This window comes from Falco biarmicus, chromosome 4 (assembly GCF_023638135.1).
Source record: "Falco biarmicus isolate bFalBia1 chromosome 4, bFalBia1.pri, whole genome shotgun sequence".
Taxonomy (NCBI): domain Eukaryota; kingdom Metazoa; phylum Chordata; class Aves; order Falconiformes; family Falconidae; genus Falco; species Falco biarmicus.
The window spans coordinates 7,292,343-7,310,472 of record NC_079291.1 but is presented as its reverse complement, the minus strand read 5'-3'; the positions used below and the strand labels follow the sequence as shown (position 1 = coordinate 7,310,472).

At 39.8% G+C, this 18,130-nt stretch overlaps 1 protein-coding gene across 2 annotated transcripts in view; it reads left to right on the top strand.

Annotated features, from left to right (window-relative positions):
• Positions 1-18,130, top strand: part of ZNF385D (zinc finger protein 385D) — a 442,255-nt gene that overhangs the window by 291,353 nt on the left and 132,772 nt on the right. For both annotated transcript variants that reach the window (XM_056338160.1, XM_056338161.1), the window contains one exon: positions 8,681-8,823. In XM_056338160.1, coding sequence (XP_056194135.1) covers positions 8,681-8,823 — 143 coding nt within the window. The remainder of the gene's footprint in view (positions 1-8,680; positions 8,824-18,130) is intronic.

Genomic DNA, 18,130 nt, shown 5'->3' with positions numbered 1-18,130 from the left:
ACTCTTCTCCCCTCTGGCATTCATGGCTGGGAGGGAAGAACAAGTTTGGACATTGTCTTCGCTATCGTGAGATGACTGACGTCTGAGTGAAAGTGCGTTCAGGTCACTACTAGACTAAAACCAGGGAAGGATATTGCAGTGCTCAGAGCACTAAATTTAGGGACCTAGGGCTCAGTGCTTTGCCCTGCCACAGATTACCGCGTGACTTGTGAGCAGGTGACTTACACTGTCTGTCCTAGGTTCCTAGCTGAAAAATGGGGATAAATGGAGACAATCTTGCTGGGTAGAAATGTCCAGAGAATTAATATCAGAATTGGTAACTGAGAAAAATAAGGCTGCTGAGTATTTCATATTTGGTTTTGTTTTTTAAAGCAAATGGAAGTGAAAAGCTCCTCCATTCTCAATGAGGAGAGCTGAGATTCATGGGCGTTTTATTTGCTTGTCTTCTCCAAAGACACGATGCTGCAGTCTTGGGCTTTCTGATTCCCTGATAGCTGGCATCGCTGGTGCTTGGTATAGGCAGCTGGCAATAAGCAACATGGCCAAATTGGACAATTTCTTATTGTTTCCTTCTACTAGAAACAGCCAGAACTTTACAGAAAGGGGAACAATCATTTTGGATCATTTAATTTTCAGTGATCCAACAGCTTCCAATAGGGAAAAAAATCATCCAAATTTGTCTGACCAACTGGAATAAAACTTCAAAGGATTCCAAAGAGCTCAATTAGGTGGGTCATGTTGCTGAAATGAAAAGCTTAGTTGCTGCTCTTGTCCAATTTATAATCCATAGAAGTAGCCTGTAGTGAGGTACTGGAATTCATTGCTAGACAGTGTTAAGTAATGAAGTTGAGATTGTGGTTTTTCAGTAGGTTTTATTTAACAAAAAAAAGAAATAAAAAAAAATTAATGTCTCCTGTGAGCCATAGCATTTCCTAGATATTTGGGGGAAAGGATGATACTTTCTGTGGTTTATGGAGGCTGTAACATTAAAGTCCTCGTGGCCTGAGGTGGGTAAGGTCTGCAGAGTGCTGTGCACTTTGACCCTGTTCAGACAGATGGGACTTAATTGTCTGTTACCTGGACCCACGTGTCTGCTAATGCAGAAGGATAATGGCAGAGGAACAGAAGGGAAGAAGGTAGCAAGAAGGGAGGAGGAACCTGAGCTTGTTTACTAAAAGTAAGGATAATAGTGAAAGCAGATAATAGATACCAGAGTATTCGTGCAAAGTTGTCGCTCTATTTTTCTAGTCCAGCACTGTAATAGGAGTTTCTCCGGATTCTCACAATGAAAAGAGAAATCTACTCCTTTAGGTGTATAGAAAGGTACATTTTTCAAGCAAAATTTTTGTATCATTATATATGATTGTATGTTTTTCAAAATGCTAATAAGTGTGAAAGAAAAGACACTTAAAAACCCCAGTATGATGCATAACTGCAGGCTTCTACAACTAATAATAATACTAATAAAAAAAAATTATTTTTCTAAAACAGCTCACTTTGCAGGAATCACAGAATAAATATTGTCTCTAGACAAAATAATACTTTGAATAGCAGCAGATGACTAGAGCTGATTCAAACTTTCCAGGTGAATAGTGTATGTGCTGAAAAATCCACCCTCTAAATAAATAGTGGGTACTGATTCATGCCAAACTGGAAGAGTTTTACTTTTTTTGTTTTGTAAAAAAGGAGGGGAGGGGAGGGGGGAAGGGAGGAAAAAAGGGAAAGGGATTAGAAAATACTTGAAAATATTTTTGTAATTAGTAGTTTTAAGTTGTGTTTGCTAATATTTAAATAATAAAACCAGTAAAGTACCCAAGTACAAACTATAGGATTTCATTTTGGGTGAAAGAAGTGTTTCAGTTGACACAACGATACCCCCCCGACCAATTGTCTTTATTTTTTGGTTTGGCCAGTGAACTGAAAAATCAATTGCTCTCAGATCTCCACAGCTGAGACGGCGTTGCATTCATCCTCTTCAAAGTGACTATCCACTGTTAACATTACTAACAGCAAAACCTATGAAAGGAATGCTTGTATTGCCACACAGTGTACTTGATCCTCCAGTTGCCTCAGGAGAGTCAGCGGGATTTGGGCTGGTGTGGTTGGAACCCCATTTTGAGGGTTGTTTTCTAGTGGATGTCAAATATTTAACACAGTTGGGGGTTTTATTTTTCATGCTGAAACTAAGAGGGATTATATGAAACAATATTGTATTTAAATGTGGGCATCTTCATTTTTAGAATATTTTTTAAATTATTATATAATGAAAGCGCTCTCCAAAAAAAAGTCTGTGATGCAGGAGTCAAAACCTGCATCCTCATTTTCCCTTCTTAAAAAAGGAGGAAAAAAAACAAGACACAAACTACACACACACAAAACAACAACAAAAACTTAAAAGGAACAGAGTTCTAACACAAATGGTCCAAAGATAGATTTTCTGAGCAATACAGTCTCAACAGGCATCATGTTATTTGTTCACACATATGTCCTTTCAGTCCATATGGAAGAATATGTAGCCTATTAAAATTAAATACTTAAAAGTGTATCTGTTTATGCACATAGAAGGTACAGGTTGAGTGTTAAATAATTTTCCATATGCTGAGTTCATATTTTAGTCACTTGAGGAGTGTAATAACTATTAGTAAGTAGTTTGTTGATTAGGGGAAGTTTATTTTGCCATGTCAGATTAGGTCACTGGTACTAACTATGGAACTGAACTTACTTTTTGTAAAAACTGCTGGTTTTAAACATATCTGTTGCAAAAATAAAGACTATCATACAGTGATGAAAGGGAGTACCCTAGTGAGTAGAGGTCATGACAAATTACATTAAGCTAATTCCTAAAAGCGACATCTACAATTCACGTCACATTGTTATCTCCTAGAGAAGGTTATTCTTTTGTCTTTAGATTTCTTTAATTCCCATTTTATCTGATTGTCTGAAGACCTAAATGTGATAGCTAATATTTTAGGTAAAGCAAGTTCATTATTTGTCATGGCTAGACTATTGTTTTTAATTGCTTATGTCTTTATTGTCTTTTTGAAGAAGATCCTTTCAGATACACTTTTCTTTGGCCCACTGGCAAATTAAATTCATAATGAACTAAAGTTCTAGCTGACAATGAGTTATCCAAATGGAAGTTCTTAGCGTTTATAAGACAGAACATGAGCTCCCCACATACCCCTTCACTTTTCTACTTTAAAATAGCCAGTTAGTTTTCCTGAAAATTTTCTAGTAAAAAATAATCCTCTTTTGGCTCTAGGATATATTGTAATGCTTACTGGCTGTGAACTGTCAGGTGTTAGGATCCTATATAAAAAATATTAATGATACTTTTTGAAGTTACATTTCTAAGTTACCTAGAACTTAACTTTTAAGTTGGAAACCAGTGGTACATTCCCATCTACTCCACTGAGTCATACCAGCTGAAAGGTTCTCTCAGCTTCTGCCAAGGCAGAATATGTGTATTGTGTTAACCTCAAATAAGCTGTCATGGAAATACCGGGAGAGGCGTGAGATGGGGTAGAAAATTTGGGAATATCCATATCTTGGAGAAACCAAGTTATAATACTGAAAACAAACTCAGATTGCAGGATGGAAGGGAAATTGAACATTAGTTTAGGCTGTCTGATGTATTGAAAATGGCTGTAAACGTGGCCAAGAAGGAAAGAATTGCAGAGTAATGAAGGAATGAAAATAGAATTCTGCAGAGATTTGCTTTTTCACTCAAGTGTTTATGGTGGTAATAGTTAGAGATGGAAGAACTGCAGAAGATTTAGATTAATGAGGTATTAGTTTAGAGTTCCTGCCCAGTTTACATACCTCCATGTTCCAAATGCCCTGCAAAAAAATATTTACACTGTTTGTGTCTGCAAAATTTGGGCTTGATATTTCCATAGGAGAGGCTATTAGATAATAGATCTGGTGATTCTTTTTCTGGAAACTAAACCTGCAGTTGAATTTAAAGGATTGGAAATGAGAGCGTGCATGAAGAAAGGCTATGCAGGAGAAGATGCAGCATCTCTTTCGCTATAGCCAAGTCACAAAATGCAGCATTATGTAGTTGCCAAATTGCTGAGCTGTTTGTTAGGGGACCTGAGGGACAGGGATCTTAAGGAAACTTGTTAGTTATTATCCTGTGTGTAAAAAAAAAAAAAAAAAACACCACCCTCTTCTATGATGCCTGTTTACTCTAAGACTGTTTGCTTTTGTTTCCTTTGTGTATTTTCAGTCTTTGTGCCTCTCTTAAATCAAACTTTAGGGGTGGTACTTACAGCTATTTATACTCTTTATTAGCACTGACCTGAGGGATATTTCAGGTGAAAGGAGCACAAAAATTTGCATGCAAGACTTTCTTATCAGAAGATGCTGTTACATTGAAAACACAAATTTTCCCCAGAAGGTGTTAATTTTTTGTAAAGAATTGATAAAAGTGTCTGTAGTATAAGGTCACAACTTTAGCATTTTTAAAGAAATCTGGTTTCTTCTTTTCTGAATGGCTTCTCATTTTAAATTGTTTTCAATTCTGTAGTGAAACATGGTCTCTGAAGTCAAAACCGGGCGGGGGGGAGGAACAACACATAGTATTTATTCGCATTTCAACTCAAAATGAATAAAATGTGACAATTCCTTATGGAATGGACAGTTTAAGACTGAACCTGCAGGAACCATCTTTTCATCTGAATGTTTTTGTTGTCTTCCCTTGGTTCATGGTACAGGCAAGAAAAGTGTTGTAGTGAAAGTTCATATCACCCGTGGTTTCTGAAGGAGAACCGCTTGAGTAAGCTGTGCCACAAAGAGCATGAACCTTACATCGTGTGTGTGGCTTTGTACCACATAGGCTGGCTGTGCTCAGAGTGTGATGCTGTATTGCAAAACAGATTATCTAGTGATAGGGCAAGATGTCTGCCCCCAGCTGGAGATGCAAAAGTGCATTCATGTGTAAAAGTCCATGGTTTGATTGACACTGGGGGAGTTCTCACAAACTGTCTCAGTGAGATATAGGAAGGGGCAAAGGTTTGTAGCAAGCTTTTCTTCAAACTCGTTTGCTCATGCTTACCTTGGATGTATTGCCAGTGCCTCTGGCCAAGAGATTATCTTGCTTGTATTTTAAATTGCCTGAAAATTGAAGAAACGAATGATTACTTCAATCTTGGTTAAAATGCTGAGCTAATTAAGCTTCTAAGTTGTATTATTCCTGTTCTTCCTACAAAGAAAATTAACGTTAAAACGTTGACATGAATTTCTCGAACATCTGGAACATTCATCTCCCATTTGTCATCTGAATGGGCTGCAAAGACTCTTCTTTTGAAAGACATTATACTATCACTAACTTGTAACACTGGAATTAGTAAATATGTTATTATCCTCCTACGTTAAGAAATTTTAGCACACTACTCATAAAATGTAACTTTAGACCTCTACTTCCCTACATTTTGGGAGGACTGTTACATCTCCCAAACATCTGGAAGTCAGGCCGTGCATGCAGCTAATTTTTAGCAAGGATGTGTATGAGAACTTCAAGTGATAATGTAAAGCATCAAGCACAGACTGTGGACAAAGCCTGTCAGTGGTGTGGGATGTTATTCTCGTTGTATTGGTCAAAGTGGAACTCTAGACTTTGCTGGTAGAAAGTCTGTAAAAAGGCTGACATTGAGCCTTCTTTGGGTACTGATCAGCATTTGCACTTGCACAGGGAGAGCTATGGAGGTCTTTCTGTAGAAGCTCATCATGCAGAACACCAAAACAGACATAAGCAATCTTTATGGTTCCTCACCTTGATCCAGCATTTAGTAACACGGGATAACTAAAAGGGACCTGTGTCTTGCTATAGTAGTTTTCGAAGTGTGCTGTTGTCACACATAGCACCACTTACTTACAAAGTAAATTCTGCTTTATGAGTTTTAGTGCACCTCTCTTTACCTTCAGTTTGGCTTTCTCAGTTCTCGTGTTCTCCTTTTGTCACCATTTCTGCCTTCATATTGCTTCCTTTACAGTAAGACTATCTGTATGTGCTTCCGAAGAACTCTTCCCAGTGGGCTTCTACCCCTCTCCATCCCTTGGCTAATGGATTAGCTAACATTGACATTCCCAAATGTTGTCCAAAGGGTTTTCAGTTAAGCTGAGTCACAAAATGGTTGCCATTGCTTCAGGTTTTCCACTGCTGATTCTAGACGAAAAATTTACGTGTTAAATGGAAAGAGAAGCTGATTTTTGCCATAAATTTTCTATATGTTTATTTCAAGCAAAATCTCAAACTTCATGAATACCTATCACATGCTCCATCATAAAGGGGTATGCCTGATACTATTGCAAAAACGGAGAGCAGCTGCACTCCTGAACATACCAATTTTCTGTGTCACTGTAGCCAGGATTGTGGTAGATTTTAAACTCTGTTCCAGAGGCTCCGAGTCCCCGCCAAGGTCCTGCAGAGCTGGATGAATTTTTCCATTTAAAGCATGTTCTTGTCCCCAGATGACTGCACAGCACTGGCTGTCAGCGGCAGGTGCATGAGTGCCTAGTCATGCCACAGGGAAGGATCACAGAATAGGAAGATTTCATCCTTCGTGGCATGGTATCCTACAAGAGTATGGGATGGCAACGCTGTTGCTCTATGCGATCCGAACCTGCGAGGCTTTCCTCCGTAGCACTGGGATAATATGCTCGATGAGCTGGGTCCCCAGGCGTAGGTGGTATTTCTCAGTCCAGTTTCCTTTGGCATCTGTGAGCTTTAGGATGTTTAATCAGCTTCAGAGCCTTCGCTATTGCCAGGCAAACGCTCTCCTTGGCATTTCTGTGTGATTCTTTACAATCTTGGGTGCAACCTGGAGACTTCTTACTAAGGTTTTTATTAGTAGGAGTAACTTCTTCCCTTCATGATCTCTGAAATCCTTATGTGAGAAAAAATAAGTGTTTCCAGCATCTAAAAGAACTATCTTCATGGGGCTTTCCTGTTCAGGGGCGGTAAGACTGGCATGTTCAACGCTACCCTATTGTCGTTCTGACCTGCTAAATTTATTTTTACACTCTTTTAATAATAATTCCATGGGAATGTAGCGATTGTAGCAATTGCCAAACCAATGGCAGTCACTAAATACTTGATGATTCTATGCTGATGAGCTATGAAAAGCAGAGCTGCTTGTCCTCTGCTTTTCAGTCGCCCGTATCCTTAGCTGAGGCACTTGAAGAGTGATTTGGTACACCCATACACTCAAGTAAATGTAGAAATTACTCAAAAAATGGCAGTTACTCTAGGGCAAAAACTAGTGTGAAATTGGAGTGAATCCTAATCCAATACCTTTAGTTTACTAGTGGGTAATATTTTCCTTTCAATGAAAGTTGGCAGAAAATACTGTCTTTGAAAATCTGGCTCCAGCTGATTTTATACCTAGAAGCAGAACCGTGGAAGATCTGCTACAACTGGTTAATTAAATCCTGTGCTGTTAGCCTTCAATTAGATGCAATCAATGGCAAACCTTGTTAGCAGACTTGCTGGCCAAATATGGAAAGATTCTGTATATCATTCTGACTACTGTATATTTGAGCTCTTAAAGAACGTATGCAGCTTGTCTTAATGTAGTGTCTGTATGTATGAGAAGGAAAAAAAGAAACCGATTTCGGATCTCTCCCTCTGTTTGTCTGCCTGTGTCTCTGTTCAATGAGTGGGGCAAAACTCCCCTTATGTTTTTTTTAAATGTTTCTTGGACTCTTACCAGCAGGTTTTTACAGTCTGTTGCCTGCCTCTCAGATTAGAAGAACAGTGGCATATTTTAACAGTTTCCTAGGATCCAAATAGTCTTTAATTAACAGGGAATTGATGTTTTGGAGTGCAACCAAAACACAGGAGACATTGGAAGCAAAGAACAGGCTTGGATCCTTCCAGCTTTTAGCTGGCTGTGGCAAGGGACAAACAAATAAGTAAAATGGGGTCCGCTGCAAACAGGTAGCGACTTATTGGTATGCAAGAGGATTTCTTAATTTGCATTATGTTCCCACAGAGCTGGCGGTTGGGAGCGTTAGCCGGGAGGAGCTTTCTGCTGCACAGAGTCTGAGTCAGCTCCACCCCTTGCAAAAGCAAAAAGTCTTCATTGGTACCTTCCCGTAAACAGAATTTCAGTGGCTGCTGAAACTGTTCTTAATGTAGATTTGTGTTGATCAACTGTTGAGGCAGCAAGGTATGTTGTGTTTGCAAGGTTTAGGTTGGCTCTGAAGCTGTAAGCTCCATGGCCAAACGTTTAATTGAAAAATCAAATCTGCAAATGATACAACTTGTTCTTTTTCTTCTGGAGCAGTTTGCCTTTGGAGGGTTGAGCAACAGGGTTGGGATGAAACACTGAAATTATAGCAGAATGGGACTAGCTGAAGTCCTAAAGGGAAGTCAGACATGTGCTGAACTATTGTTCCAGATAATCCAGGGAGAGAAATGGTTTGTTAGCTAATTTTAAGTAATGATAGATTGATACCTGAAGCAAAAACTTGCAAAGAATTATAATCAACAGGCACTGAGTCAGCTGTGCTCTTTTTCAGTGATGCAGTAATTTGTGGATAAATTAAAAAGTATTTGTTTAATCCAATATTGGCTTTTTAGTATTGATTTTTTTGTGTTGGCTTTGTTTTCCTCCCCCCCCCATCCCGTAATCATAGCACTTGCTGAATGCCTTCTGTCTCTTTCCACATGTAGGTGGTACATGCCAGAGCCCTGCTCTTCCAGCCCTAGTGCGTCCTCCTGCTCCACCTTTGCAGCCATCGTTGGATATTAAACCATTTCTTCCGTTTCCTCTGGACACTGCCGCAGCCGTCAATCTCTTCCCCAACTTCAATGCAGTAAGTACACTCCTGACAGTTGCTGTCCACCTCAGTGAGCCACAGTTTCCACGGAACACTCAAGAGGGCACAAAGTAGAATTTTATGTACTCAATTAAACCTGGAATATCCTCTCCCTTACCAAAGGCCAAATAGCTCTTTCAGTCATACTGGTAGGCCATAAATTACAGCCTAGCTGAGTGTTAGTCAGAAGTAATGTAGAAGGGAAAAAATTATATGATCCCAAGTGACATGCAGTAAAGTTGCAGTCCATATTCTGTCCCAGGGTTTGTGTTTCCCACTCTATTTTAAGATGTGCAGAGTTTTGCTAACTTACAGTTCACTGCAACGCTCAGAGAGTGAAACTCTTGAGAGTGATGGTGTTCTACATCCCATCTCCAACAGTTCCTGAGAAATACTTAAAATATACAAATTGGAGGGGCTACAAAAGATAAAACTGTTAGGGTAATTAAAGTAGGAGCGACTAACATTAGTTGGCATATGAGCTATTCATCCAGTGTGGTTTTTTCAGGTTAAGGTATGTTATTTCTCATGCCTTAAGTTAAAACAAGGTTAGATTTCTCTTTAATATTTTTTTTTTTTTACTTAGTCATACTATCTATCATCATAGAAATCTCATTCCTTCTTAAGTATTTTCATTATTTTACTGACATATGTCATGAATATTTCCTGTCTCTGGCTGAGATATTTAATGTTCTAAAAATTTAAAAAAAAAAAAAAAAGTCTAAATTGGGTTTATGTTCATCTTTACTTTATGGAGTTATATAGCTTGGTTTTAATTTGGCTGTACTCTAGAAAGTTCTTTTCCTTATTTCCATATACCAGCTATGGGGGAAGGGGGAGTGTGTGTGCTTACAGATTTTGAGAGAGACGACATAGAGGGGTGGAATATGCCATGCCAAAACAATTCTAATTAACGTGCAGAAATCTTAATTACAGTAATTAAGAGTTGTAAAAGAACATGCCCATTCTAAAGCAATTTGTAATGATCAATAGAAAATTTCATTTTGCTTTAAAATAATTAAAATGAACGAATTCTCAGAAATATTTGTAGTCTTAAATTCAAGCAGTTCAGAGCTTTAATAGAGGATCAGAGAAACTGTAAGCTGCAAGTCTTAAAATACTCAGAAACAGTATGTTAAAGAATTATTATTACAAAGAAATTTTTTTATTACAAGGAAAATTTTATTAAAAAGAAACTTTTTCTGATTTTAAGGTGTATATAGGTATGCAGCAGAGTTTTAAAAAGTGCTGGTTTTAACCAGGCTACTGATAAATCATGGTGAAATAGATAAACCTTTAGACTTATTTAGTATGCTTTCCAGGGCGGTTACCAGTTTTACTTTGTGATCACTGTTTGTATTTAATGCAATAGGCCAGCTGAATTTTTAGGTACTGTCTATTAGAATGTCTGGGGGTTTTTTTCAGAATTTTCCATAGTTCAGAGTCTTCAGATTGTTTTGCTAATTGTTTAACTCTGCATAATCAAATGCAATTTGAATTATGAATTTTAATAAATGCTGATTTTGTGTTGTTCAATAAATTTGCAGTTTCTTTTGTCTTAAAAAAACCCTGCTTTTATGCTATAATTATTGAGGGGAAGAGGTGTTCATATTAATTTGGAAGTAAGAAAGTAAAAATAGACTCCTATCAAAACCCTGTTATTCCCGAACATCCTCTTCGTAGTACATCGTTTGGTATAAACACTGTGGTTGGACTTTACAGATGCCTCGCCTCTTCAGTTTTTCAGGAAACTGAGCCAAGGCTTCAAGCGTTAGACTTACAGCCCTTTCTAACAGCACCCTGAAGTTCATTCCCTGGCAAAGTGCTGCTTCCTGGGATGTGTGGCTGCCTGCCATGTCCACCTTTGCTGAGTATGGCAGTCCTAAGTGTGAGGATGCTGTCCTCAGTGCTGCTGTCACCTGCCTTGCTGTTCATCGTCTTTGCCTTCTCATCATGTGTGCTGACGCGCAGCGTCATCCTCAGTGCTCCCATTTTCAGTCTGAACGGTACATTATTGAACACGGCTATGTTTAGCTCATATGCCAGCGCTGCTTAATCCTCCAAACACGCAGGCTGGCTGAGAAGTTCTGTATGTTTCCAGAAACTCTTCCCAAGCTGATGAATCTTTTGAGGACGCATCAGCTGCTGCTGAGCGTGATCAGCCTCAGCAGAAGGTAACCCACAAGTCATAGTAGACTTTAAACAGGACATCTGATGAGGGCTTCAAGTATGTGAATGTGAGACAGAAACAAGTGTTTAACCAAAAAATGATCTTTGTAAATACGCATGCTTAGGAATGATTGTAGCTGTTGATAATACTTTATATTAATTGATTTCATTGACAATCCTACATGGAGTCTGTGGAGAATCGTTTATGTTCTGTGGCTAAACTGGGGTCAAGCAGGTAGCCAGTTAAAAGGACACTGAACGGGGTGTTCTCTCTTGTGGTGGCAATAAATTAGCTTTACCCTTGATTGATACATCAAGGTCATAGATTGTGTCTTAGGAAATGGATTTCTAAAGACCTCTTGACCTTTGCACAATTCCACAGGAACTAATGAGTTTGGCAGCATGTCCAGGCTACTTCCCAAGAAGTCTAGAGTTCTGGCCATTTACTGGCCACTTTTTCAACAGCCTTTACTTGAGAAGAGCATGATCAAAGAGAAACTTGAGTAAAAATTCAGTCATGTTTCAGAGAACAGAAGTGGTCTCTGGTTATGGCATCCTAACTCAGCTTGAAAGTTTGGTTGTGATAGGCATAGGCATCCGAGCTAACCAGCCTAAGGTTCTTTGCAAAAGGTAGAGGAGAAAAATGAGCAATGTCTCATTTTTTAAGTGGAGAAAAATACACAAAGGTAGGTTGCAATGTAAGCACTCTATACGTCTACTTTGGCATGAGGTGAAGCGAACCCTGAAGGTTCCTGTTCATCTCTGCAGACTTGTAACGAGGGACTGGCACAGCTGCATCTGCATTTAGTTAGATGAATCCCACATTATGGAACAGGTCATAAGCTATTCACAGCTGATACATTAAATTCCACGCAGAAACCAGATTATGGAAGTGCTGACATTGTATTGTAAGTTTACAGAGGAATGCTCCCGTTTATCAAGCAGTTATGCTTTTAATTTTATCTAAAGACAATCTCAAGGGAGTTTGAGGATTCAGGTTAACTGGATAGAAATGTTCAGAGAAGTGTAAGCAAAAGTAACTTACTGATGGAGAGAATCTCAGGCACATACACAAGAACTAACCAAACCAAATACTGATCTTAAGTATCACAAATAATAACAGTAAGGTTTTGTGTTTCATAACATTTTTCTGCTCTGTTTAAGATTATTACTGATGTAAGATTGCTTTCTTTGTTATGGAATATTTTGCTCTAATGCTAGCTCAGTTTTTGCTTCCCACCTCTGAAGAAAACCTTCAGCACTGATTTCTACAGAGGCAAAAGCTTTCGGCAGAGCAGAGAATAGAAAAGATAACACAGGGTGTGAAAATCTTTATCAGTAAATGTCTGGACACTGAGGAGAGAAAAAAGAAAAAAGTTAGTAACCTGAGAAATGCTAGGAAGATAACGTGAACCTTTGAACCATTCAGTTTGAGGAGGAACATTTTCTATTTACACAGGAAAGCTAAAGCACACATACCAATTAACAATCTGTTTAGCTGAACATTTGTAGGTGCTGTGCTCTTAATTGTGAAGTAAATGGATACCCTCAAGTCTTAGTAAAAAGAAATTTTAACACAGCTGTTTAATCTGAGAACAGCCTGCTGGTGTAGACCCTGAAAAATCACAAGTTCGTTGCAAGTTTATCTGATACAGGAAGATGAATCAAGTGTATGGGATTTAAATAGCTAAATTTTATGAATGAAAGAAACTATGTCTATAATCAATGCCTATGTAGCTTTTTAACACATGATTTGAAGATGGGCAGAGGAATAGAAAAATAATTGAATTGTCTAGTCTGAAAAATGTTTGAGATCATGTAGCAAACGTTTGGTATACTTCTGCATATTCATCTGCAGAGTGAGAAGCTTGAAGTCTGTGTGCTTCTAAGAACTATTTCTTAGAGGCACAAAGCTGTAGCAGCTGTGTTGGATACATGCTGGTCCATGAGTGCATGTGCATGTGAGTATGTGGTGTTTCTGTTCATAAGCCAATGTTTGGCTGCAAAGAAATTTCACAAAGCATCAAACTCTAGGAGCTAATTACCTTGTAGGAAAATATTGATATGATTCCCTGGACTAAGAGGAAATGCTTCATTTTGCTTAGCGTCAGTGTCAGGCCTAAGTGACTGTCCCACAGGAAAAAACTCAGATCTTTTTTATAGTCTCCGAAGCACATCATCTTCAAAGCACATATGCATCAGAAACCAGGTTTTCTTATTTCTGAAGCTCCCAGAATTATATATTTCAGCCTCCTGAGAGACAGAATTTAAAGTTTACCAAATCCAGGAAATTTGACATTACTAGCATAATCTATAGTGAAAGTAGTCCACAATGTAGAAGATCTGAGTAAATGCTCATATGCAGAAATAGGGATGCTGCTTGAAAAACTTCATCCTAACTCCACATTAAAGCCTGACCTTCCCCTTGTTGCCAGTGGAAAGTTTCCCGAAGAAGCATCCTTTGAAAGAAACACAATTACAGTTTTGACTAGAAACGTCTGACTTGGAGCAGCAGCGGCAATGTCAGAACAGTGCTAAACACGGATGGAAAATGAACTGTTACTCCGCGAACATCTCTTTCTCATGATCCATCTGTAGTAATCCTTGTTCAGTCCCCTGATTTTTCCTGTTTGCGTGTCCTGTGCCAATAGCCCCAGGTGCAGTGCTAAGGGCTTCGTGTTCCCCCTTCCCCTGGCAGAGGTTTGCCATGTGGGAAAGGAGGAGCAGGTAGGAGCGGCGTTGCCCCTGGGTGAGGGCTCTGGTGGCAGGGTGGGTTAGGATGGGTTAGGGTGCCCACGTAGTGCTCCTTGCCTCCTGGAGACCAGCCTGTGCAAGGTCCTCGTGGCTTCCAGGCCAGCACAAAGGCTGCGCTCTCTGCTTACGGAGGTGAAGCTCGCGTCTGTAGGTATGGGTAGCGGGCAGCTTTGGCTGCCTTGTTTCACCGGGAGCTGCATTTCTCCTCGCTCTGGTCTTGCTGTGGGGCTCTGCTAACCGCTGAGTCAGCTTGTTCATAGCGTAGCTTGGTGGTTGTTTGGGAAACACAGTCTTCTTCGTGGCCAGACAGCTGATAGACATGGACAATGTAGAAAACCTGGTTGCTGACAAGTATTTCTGGGAAGGGTTATGCCAGGAAATGTGGAGAAAACCTGTCAAAAAGCTGCCAGAAGACATTTTTTAAATCTTTTCCTTAGGCTATTGTCCCAGATAGTTTTTTATCTAGAAGAGAGGAATGTGCTGCAGAAATGATGTGCCAATTTTCTGGATGTTATGAGTAAGATGTAGCTTTTGATAGTGAGGACTGGAGGAGGAATCTGAAGTACATGTTAGGTTTTTCTAAACATTAACAGCCTGAAATTTACAAAATAAACCCAGGGGGTTTGGTATGTGTCTGCATAATGGTGTTTTTTTTATGTTTTCTGACCTCACTGAGCAAAGGAGCGTAACAAGACTATTTTTCCTCATCATATAAAATCCTTTAAAGTTCAGTAGTGACGACGTGCTGTCAGAATGCTTTGTTTCCAGAAGAGGATAGTCAGGGGACGATGCAATGGCCTCAGTTGCATGTGAATCAGAATGGAATACTGCCTATGTAGAAGAACTTGGCAGTAAAAATATAGACTGCGCTGATTTTTAATGTTATTTCCATGAGAAGGACCTTTATCAAGTGGAGAACTGTACTGCACAAAACTGTTAATTTGTCAAGACAGAGGGAATCATTGCTTCTGGGGACATTCCTTGCATGGCTGCTCATCTACAGGTGTCTAGATACAGAGAGGTTGGCTTGCTTTTTTCCTTTCCATAGCACAGCAATTGAACTGTAAGATAGCTATAGTCTTCTTTATGGTCTGTATCTCTATTGCTGTTTAGTTGAATATTTTTCAAAATAGAGAAGATTACAAAAATAATGTTTGGCTTCAGGAATTCTTTATTACAATAACATTTTCATCACTGTCCGGGACATTTAATTAAGTCTGCAGGGGAAGAAGAGGGATTAAGGAATGAGCAAACACAAGAAAATCCTGGCAATGCAGATGTTTTTATTTGGTGCTTGCAAAACAGGAATTGAACCAACATCAGTATGAAATATTCAATTCTTTGAATTGGCCAGATTTATTTGCTATGCATTTAAATCCTTAATCTACACCCTGGGCTCTGTTTGCATTAACAGTAAAGCTCTGATTCTCTGATGCAGGGGAAATGTTCGCAGCTCAGGAGACATGGTGAAAATAAGCTCAGTCTTTTTCCAGTTTTAAATCAGTTTAGGGTGGATGCAGATCACCAGGGATACTCTGTCTGTCTACCTGTTCTCATGTATAGCCTATGCTCTATGTCACAAGAGCTCCTATTCTGACTTTGTATAAATGGGTGTCCCTGCAAACCCCCCCCCCGGAAACCTTCCCATGGCTGCCTGGGATTCCATGGCTGTTCATTTCCTTGGGGCTGCAGGGCAGCTGGGAAGCAGTGCCTCAGCACCTAGCAGTTGTCTCCAGAATGATTGCCATTATCTTCTTTGGACTTGATGCATTGTTAAGGAACATCCTACTAAATCTAGCCTTAATCCCTTTGTAACCTCCTCTAAAAATGTTTAGCCTCTGCTTGCCATCTCGGAGAGTTCCTTACCAGGTGTGCAAAAAGCCAGTCTCACGCACGGAGCTGAGATACCATTTATTGCAAATCTGCACAGAGATGGGTGCTAGGTAGTAAATCCACAAAGCTAGCAGCACTTCTTAACACGTAGTGAAACACTATACACTTTCAACAGTTTATAATTATGTTACACTTAATTCTCATTGGTTCTTACAAGCCTCATCTCTATTTAAAGATACAGCATTCTGTTTTTTTCACCATGCATGTTCTGTGGGGAGGGGGCTTTGTTAGTAGGGGGCTTTCTTTGCTCCAGGGTGGATCTTTTAATATGCTAATTAGGATAGTTTACATATAGTTCAAGTAATTTTCTGTGGTGTTATTAACCATTTGGTTCTTCTTAGCCTGATGTATTTAAGGTGCCTATCCCTTCTCCCAAGGCCATGTTTTGTTAACTGTTTGTAACATCCTCTGTTTTTGAAATTCTTTCCTGGTTTTCATTATAGATATTTACATATTCTGTCTAAACTTAAGTTAAATAACAGAGCGGGCTTCTGTTAATCATATATCTGCAAGACGGTTGACTACATGTTTGCAGCTTATAGCTGGAAGTCCTGCAAGTTTCAGCCTAGGTATCAACAGAAGTTTTCTTGTTATCTTTCACTTACATTTTAGCAGCGTTCCTGGCCCTGGCTTTGGAATTGCTTTCATTGGGCCTATGTGAACTCATGAAGTTCAACATGGCCAAATGCAGGGTCCTGCACCTAGGCTGGGGCAATCCCCAATATCAATATGGGCTGGGGGTGAATGGATTGAGAGTAGCCCTGTGGAGAAGGACTTGGGGGCACTGGCGGGTAAAAAACTGGAGACAAGCCAGCAATGTGTGCTTGCAGCCCCAAAACCCAAGCGTATCCTAGGCTGCATAAACAGCCGCATTGCCAGCAGGTTGAGGGAGGTGACACTCCCCCTCTGCTCTGCTTTCATGAGACCCCACCTGGAGTAGAGCATCCAGTTCTGAGGCCCTCAATAAAAGAAGGGCATAGATACTTGAGTGGGTCCAGATGAGGGCCATGAAATGGATCAGAGAGGTGGAACACCTCTCCTGTGAAGAAAGGCTGAGAGAGCTGGGATTGTTCAGCCTGGAGAAGAGAAGGCTCTGGGAGGACCTTATTGTGGCCATGCAATACTTTAAAGAGAGCTCATAAGAAAGACAGAGGTATTTTTTTTTTTTACCGGGGCCTGTAGTGACAGGACAAGGGGCTGTGTTTTGAAACTGAAAGAGGGTAGGTTTAAATTGAAAGATTTTTTTTTTGCTATGGGGTTGGTAAACCACTGGAATAGGTTGTCATGGGAAATTGTGGATGCCCCATCATTGGAAGTGTTCAAGGCCAATTGGATGGGGCTTTGAACAAGCTGATGTGGTGAAAGATGTCCTTGCCCATGACAGAGGCGTTGAACTTAATGATCTTTAAAGGTTCTTTCCAACCCAACCCAATCCCCCCATTCTCTGATTTCTCACAATTTATTTGAGCGGTTTGGGGATTATGTTCCAATTAGGGAATTAGCAGTCTCCTGTGCTTATGATGAGCAGCTGTCACCTCTTGCCACATATAATACAGCATTTCTGAGAGTTTGGAGGAGTTCACTTGTGGGTACAAATGGGTAGATGCCATAAAAAAAAAATCCATTAAAAAGCTTTATTTTTATTTAAGTTAAATTTGTATCAAGGGTGCTCCAACCTTCTGTGATTGCTTTCAGTAGAAATTCAGGTTTCTAGGATGCATGTTCTCCTGGGGAAGCAAGTATTAATATTATCCTAAAATAGCCTAAGTTTGAGTCATTTCACCTTGCTGAACATTATACCTATCCTTGAATTCATCTCTGTAACTATAATGTGGATATAAATTACCTAACCATACCTCTTTGCTGGTACCTCTCCAGTTTTTGGAGTGCAATGTGTGCCTTTGGTAAATCTGTTTTGATTTATCCGGAAGACTTATTTCCAGTATGTGTGTAACAGCATCACCTGTGTTTAGCCTTCTCCAGCTACCATCTCTGTTGGCATTCAGCTCTGTGGCCTCCTTTGAGGTCCTTATAGATGTCTCAGTGCTGGTCATTCAGCAACTGCCACCTGCAGCTTGTATTTACTTTGTGGGTGGGGGTAGGATGTTGTTCTTCACCCAGGCTGAACATACAGCACATGCGCTTCCGCCATCTGTTTGATAGCTCACAGTTTTTTCAGGATTTTTCTGGCAGTATGTCACTCTTCACTCACTCAGCATCTTGTGGCTGAAGAGCAGATGGCTATGCTGCTCCTTTTTGCTATGTGAGAATGGGTGGGCTTCTAGTCTCCACCAGTTCTTATGCCCATTATTAACCGAAAAGATCTAAGGCAGATGCACCCTGTTTGTGTAACCTCATGACTACAGTATGAGATAAATGTTCGTACAGTAGGTTGTGGAGTATAAACTTGAAGGTGTTTTCATGAGCAGTGTTGTAGGCTGGAACTGATCTCTGGACAAAGGGCTCCACATACCTAAAAATGACACAG